The 6787-nt window shown below is 42.9% G+C and overlaps 1 protein-coding gene across 9 annotated transcripts in view; it reads right to left on the bottom strand.

The window, feature by feature from the left end:
- The window catches only part of celf2 (cugbp, Elav-like family member 2), a 288250-nt gene that overhangs the window by 12599 nt on the left and 268864 nt on the right, over nucleotides 1-6787 (bottom strand). For 2 of the 9 annotated variants that reach the window (XM_014022917.1, XM_014022919.1), the window contains exons 10-12: nucleotides 6384-6518; nucleotides 5299-5340; nucleotides 3468-3593 (exon numbers count right to left, since the gene is read on the bottom strand). In XM_014022917.1, the coding sequence (XP_013878371.1) occupies nucleotides 3468-3593; nucleotides 5299-5340; nucleotides 6384-6518 (303 nt within the window). The remainder of the gene's footprint in view (nucleotides 1-3467; nucleotides 3594-5298; nucleotides 5341-6383; nucleotides 6519-6787) is intronic. The other 7 variants (XM_014022918.1, XM_014022920.1, XM_014022923.1 and 4 more) reach the window with 5 other exon arrangements.

The raw sequence follows: 6787 nt of genomic DNA, 5'->3' as shown, positions 1-6787 counted from the left end.
GTATGGAATGCCATTTGTGTCAATAATAAATATATATCAATACCACTAATATGTACTATATATTCAAGTAACGCACTAAATGGCTGAAAAAAAATTACAAAAAATGCTAATATACAGGTAAGCTGAAGTACAGGCATTTAATAAATGTTGAAAAGTATGTTTTATTTGCATTTTTTAAAGGACTTTTATTTCCCAGTGCTTTTTAATCATTTCTTTTAACAATAAAATTTACTGGAAAGGAAAAGAAWATAAACTTTGACGTCTAGGTGTCTTTTTTTACTTACTTATTCTGTGTAATAAATTATGTCTCACATATTTATACAAAATTATTTATAATTGACTGAAACAGCATTCCATAGATGGTGAAAGATGAGCGTCTACATTTATACATGTAAACTTTGTATTTGAAAATCTGGTAAAAACATCGAACAGGACAAAAAACATTAAACGAATGCAAAAAGAAAAAAGTTACTTTTACATCTCATTTATATTTAATTGAATTCGTATTTAAATTCCTCAGCTGCTTCAAGACTTACCAAGTCAGCATTTAATGAATTTACAGTWAGCAAAGAGCACAAACATCTTTGTTTATATTCTCAAACTATTTCGGGTCTTTTTAAAAGTATAAATAAATCATTTGGTGCTTGAAAACATTGAGCACCTTTTCTTTCTGACCTGTATCCATATTTAATTTGACTCCAGAGGAACTGTATTCCTATTTTGTATTAGACTTTCTTTTTATTTCAGTCCAAGAATTTGTGCAATAATTACAGTCTGATAGTCAGACTTATTAGGAACTATAGCATCTAATCTTGTGTGTCCTTCAAGGTACTGGCAGTCATATTTGCTTTTAGGCACAAGCAAAGCTAATGTAAGAAAAAATAGTTTTTTTTGAAGCATGTAAATTCAGGACAGAAAAATCTGACCGCAAGCTGTGATTATTTGTGCTTTTCCCGTTTGTGACGTCTCTGTTTAAWGGGGGGAAGGCAGCATGTGGAGGAAGCGGGGTGGGAGTTTAAAAAGTGGAGGGACGCAGCAGTAACACTCATTAGCTGCTTGTAACGGCTTAATATCACGGCGGAGGGCAACATGTCTGAGGAGGTCTGACACCGGCTCGGCGTCCTGTCGCCTCACCGTCAGACACAGTGAAATAAATTATCACCACAGCGCTCCGGATTATAGGTCACTCATTTATTCAGGAATAATTGCACCGGTGACCTTTGCAATTCAATTAAGGCCTAGATGTGTTTAAATGAGGGTGGTTGGTGGCGGTGGGTGGGAGGATGAGGGAGAGCAGCGTGGGGGGGGGGGTACAAAACGGGATGCATAACGGAAGCGACCGGCTCGCTTTAAAAAGGACAAACACGTGCGTTGTGTGTGCGCACATGTCCTGTGTTTCTGCGCTCGGGCCGACGTGCGGGTGATTTACAGAGCGGATACAGCGACTCCAGCCGAGGAGCGGGAAAGGTCAGAGGAGAATAATGTGGTGGACGAGGCCGGTAGTACAGGATCTTCGCTGTCATAACAGCTCTGATTAAGATCCCAGCCCTGTCTCCTCAGAGGTCAGAGGCAGGACACCCACCTCACGGCTCAATACGTGTTGGCAGAGCGCGTGTTTGGAAAACATGCCTCTGATTCAACATGTTCAGGGAACCCKTTAGAGCAACCTCAATAAACTTTAAAAACATCCTTTGAAAGCMTTTTCTTTCTAAAAAGGAACATGGCAGCACAGCTTAGGTTTCATCTGAACAAACGGTACAGAGGTAGAAACGTTTGGCCGCAATCAACGGCGCCACGTTTGGAGAAAACCAAGTAACAGATCAGATCAAACACCTCATCCCTGCTGTCAGGCAGGGTGGTGGAAGGGTGATTGTATTCAGGACTGGAGTCGACGCTGTGATCCTCTGTGGACCAAAGCATTCAAGAGTCAAATGTGAGCTGGGACTAAACCGAGTCRTGAAACAGAACAGTGATCCCAAAGYGCAGTGTTGATCCTGCTTGAAGCCATTTTAGGGCCTAATATACCTGATCTGACACCGAACAGTCGACGGTTGGCTGTTCAGTGCTCGTTTTCACACACACCTTTCATACCTCCTAAGACACACCATGCCGAAATCCTCTGCCACTGCGGTACACGTCACTCCGATATCCGCCGTTCTTTGTCCACAAATCTGACCTGGTTAAAGCTCTACACTCCTCTGCACACAGATTCCTCCATACAAAACATCWGTTTTATCTCCATCCATGGGTTTTTGGCCGTTTGACTCTTTAGAAATGTCTGCTTCTGGGTACAACAGTCTGAAAGCGAGTAGCTGAACAAAATAAAGGGTCGGAGTGCTTTCAGCATAAACAAACGCCCACAAACTTCTCACCAATCACACGGTGAGTTATTACACAGAGAGGGGTAAAAAGTTCAGCCTTGTGACRAGAAGGGGTGGAASACTTGAAGCTGCTAACAAATTGAGGCAATTTTTGTAACGCAACGACAACAACAGATGATTTCGGCATTTTGGATGGAAAATGTGGAGGTCTTTCTGCTGTACCCACCRTGTTAAAATGTGTTTAACTTCAATTTGACTTCCCAAAATTAAGGTCTTAGTTAAAGAAGAGTTTTGTTTATAWTTTTTGTTAATAATTGCCTGTAAAACCTAAGAATTCAGATCTTTCCATCGACCTTACATGATGTGGACTTTTCAGTTGTTTTTGATTTGAACACATTTATGCAAAGAGTGTTCATTGTTAAGAAATAAATAAAGGAATCATATACTATTTTGTTTTGTTTTTCATAAAAGTTAGCTAACCTGCTGACAAAGCAACTTGTTAGTTACAAACTAGAAAATACCCGTAAAAAAGAAAAGATGTTGATGACAACAGTGACACAAAATGACACGATTTAACACAACATAGTCCCCACACGCTGGACGTTGCGTGAGACAACTGCTGGCCAATCAGCACGCTTACAGCAAGCATAACCCAGGACACAACCAGGAAGCAGGTGAATGATGGGTGGAATGAAAGAATGAGTGAATGTGGCCAGAAAATCAATGGAAGAAGCTGCTGCCAAAAAAAAAACTAAACAAACAAACAAATAAACAAATAAATAAATAAATAAAGAAATAAATAAATTAAAATATATCTGATTAAAGTTGAAATCCAGGGAGAGAACGGAGAGAACCAAATAGTGTGAACTTTAGATTCTTGACAAAATACATAATAATACTTTGTATTACAATTCCAATTTTCCATGAAAAATCAAGTTTAAATGCAAAAATTCGCATTAAAAAATCTAAATTGTCTTTAAAATAAAAAAAAACAGCAAAAAAAATTTTTTTTTAAAAGAAATACTTTCGGGTAAAAAAGATGAAAAAGTCAAACCAACGCGTCTCTCTGCTCTGACTCTGATGGGTTGGGGGGGTGTGGGGGTCGTGGTTGAAGATGGAGATGCTGATGGCAGGGTGAATACTCACTGTTGATGCTACCTGCTAGTGCATTAATGTTGTTCAGACCCACAGTTGCACCTGCCAGGCCCTGCAGGGTGCCCAGAGAGGTCAGAGAGTTCATGGCACTGGCGTTGGAGCTGGCTGTAGTGCCTGCTGCTTGGGGAAAAACGGGAGGGAGGAGGAAGGGCGGCGGGGGGGAGGGGGTGGTTGAATGAGGGATGGAGAGAGAGAGAAAAAAACAAAAAGGTAAGAAGGGGAGGCGGAGAAATGTGGATGTTATACAAAACATCTAGCATCTGCATCGTTACACTTTTTATAACTTATTAACATTTTCGTGTCTTTCAWCTGTTTTCTGAATGCATTGACTGCACAGCAGCTTTGGCTTTTTTTAAATGCCAATATAAGCAGGAATGTATTTCCAGTCATTACACTGAAGGCAGGAATAAACACAGCACTTTAAATCATATTGAAAAATAATTCCTGTTAATCAAGAMGGAGGCGCCAGCTGTTTGCAGAGAGGTACAACTGRTCAAAMCTGTGTCGTTGTTRTTTATTTTTTATTTTATTATTATTTTTTGTCTGATTTGATGTTTGAGTCATCCTGACAAAGTAAGTAAGATTAGAGGCAACTTTTTGCTTCTCATTAGAGCAGCCTTTTTTTTAAATTTAAAACTAAAAAGTGYAAAATTCCAAAGCTTATGTTTGGAACTGTTCCTCGAATAAGACGTAAYTAAAAAAATAAATCCAGTAGTTTTTGGTTTACTTTTAGAATACTGGTAYTAAATGACAGAGAATCTTCCTCAGCATACTGTACGCCTAAATGTTCTGTTTTTTTGCAATGGAAGTGAGAGCTGTGCCCAGTCTTGCGGCCCTGAGATCTTTGAAAATTGCATAATTGCTACAAATTGTGTCCCATATGGTGTATTGTTTTGCTTATAGAAATGGTGGTGATGCTTTGATTTTCTAAATAAAAGCATTGTCCTCAAATGATTTATTGGGGGGCGGGGTTAGTGGTCCGGGGTGCCAACCCCCAGACCCCTCCGAGAGTTCYGCCCATTTGCATGACTGTCTTAAAACTACAAGCTAATCTAAAAATACTAAAATACATCAAGTTTTCCACAGTTTGCCATTCTCACATAGCGGACAGGAGTGGGCCAGATCTGGTGTCAAGCTGCCACTGCTATCAATGCAAGGTGGTTTTGCAACCAGATGTGGGCCAGKTTTGGCAGTGATGACACTGTTTATAAGATGGCATGCCACAARTGGCCCAGTTGTGGTTTGGTTTACGTGGTGCGGGCCCATGCATGGACCAAACTTTGGCAAACCACATCTGGGACACCAAAGGAGCCGTCATTTTTTTGGGGGGTATCTGGGTCGAGCGTTACAGTGTTTAGTGATCTGGGCCAGACAAAATGTTGCTACGTGGGTTTGAATCTTAAAATGCCCATCAATGTTTGTGTTAAAACACAGTTAAGACCTTTTCTTTGTAGTCTGGCCATGTGTGGAACGTTGCACGGCTTGTTCTAAACCTAAAAACACCAGGACCCCTTTGCAAAACAGCAGACATAYAAAGTAACAAGCAAGAGAACATCAACATCTTTTATTTTGAAACCTTTGTAATTATTGGTCTACAGTGAATTTCACACAGTTTAAATGAGATTTCCATAAGAACCACAATGAAGACAAATGAGTTCATCAAAATGGACAGAAGAAAAGTAAAGAAGCACAGTGAATTAAAACACTGAACCATGTTGGTGATGGTGGGTGAGATGGTGGGAAATATGGTGCATAGAGCGTGATCTTTTATTTTTTAAGACAAAAAACAAAACAAAAACAGAGATTTATTCTAATCATTTACCCTTCATCTCATCAAAGCGTTGCCCACAAAGCAGGATTGCCGCTGAATATATTAGGAGATGGCGTGGCAGAGGGAGCATTATGTCAGCACACGGTGCAAAACAAAGACGCTGGCTTGTTTCCATGCAGAACTGTCTATATTTATCAAACTGGAGTGACGTTTGCAGTTTCATTGACACATGCAGTRTAGCGCCACTCATTCAACCTGAGTGTGCACCATTCAAGGTTGGACTGACATCTAGAGTGAGAAGAGAGGCTGGGATGAAAGGGAAGCGAAGTAGGAGGTGAGACAAGACAAGAACGGGCATTCGAAGTGGGATGGAGCGGCGCGAGCGTTGAGGAGGAGGAAGAGTGTCGGCTGAGGAGGGAGGGGGAGGGTGTGTGTGKTTTWTTTTTTTCATATTCATGCTCTGCTGAGAGTGTGCTGCTGGAGCGAGGCCGAGCCGACATGAAGGAGGGAGGGGAGGGATGATGGAGCAGAAACAGGGAGCTTGTCAAAAAAGAAGGGCAGCAGCGGGAGATGAGGGCAACGAGGAGGGAGGGGAGGAGACGGGATGAAGCGACGAGTGGAGGGAAATCTAAAGGTGCTGGTGTTTAACCTGAGCCAGGTTCGACATCAACCTGGTGATTCTGAAAGCTGAAGCTGCGAGCAGGACATGGCCAACACACAGAGGYGCAGATGAAGCCCACCGGAAAAAGGGGAAACAACCACTGCGCTGCTTTAAACTGGCCTCAAGCGCTGCTGCAGCGAGGCACAAAGTGTCCAAAACAGAAACTGAACCCGACAGAAACATTAAGCACACACTCATGCACACACACATATACAAAGCGTGAATTATGTGATGAAGAAACACACAAGGAGGCGGAGTTTCGACAACGCCAGCATGGCGCCGCTGTGGCGATGAAGGCGTGATCAGATGCTGGGTACACACACCGTGGGAACACGCAGATTGGAACAATGAGGTTGCGGTGACAACTTGACGGTGGTCTGCCAGGGTCATGTGGGGTGACAACGATGGAAATGGGAACGATGGAGAGCGGAGGCGGGCGTCGGACCCCCCCCGGCCCGAGTGGCTGCGGCGTTACCTGGGCTGGCCAGCGCTCCCAGGGAGGCGGCGTTGGACGACAGGGGGTTGGCGGTGGAGGGGCTGGCCGAGTTTTGGGCTGCCGCCGCCGCCGCCGCTAAAGTGGCCAAGTTCTGCAACTGCAGAGCACTCATACCTGGAGAGAGGAGCCAGAGAGGGTGGTGTCAAAGCTGAAGGGGGCGGGGAGAGGGGGGCAGCAGCCGGGTCTCGTGGCTGGGCCGGGACAGAACTGAAGCTTGGGGTCCACATGTGAACAGGAATACCAGTTGGAGAGTGTGGCTTTCCTTTACGTATAAACCTGGAAATAATCCTGCAGGCTGCTTCTCTTTTTATTTCCTTTTTTTTATCTTCAGACAAACCCCCCCCCCAAAAAAAAAAAAAAAAAAAAAAAAAAAAAAAAAAAAA

The sequence above is a fragment of the Austrofundulus limnaeus genome, unplaced genomic scaffold, assembly GCF_001266775.1.
Source record: "Austrofundulus limnaeus strain Quisiro unplaced genomic scaffold, Austrofundulus_limnaeus-1.0 Scaffold349, whole genome shotgun sequence".
Lineage (NCBI taxonomy): Eukaryota > Metazoa > Chordata > Actinopteri > Cyprinodontiformes > Rivulidae > Austrofundulus > Austrofundulus limnaeus.
This window is presented reverse-complemented; position numbering and strand designations above follow the sequence as displayed.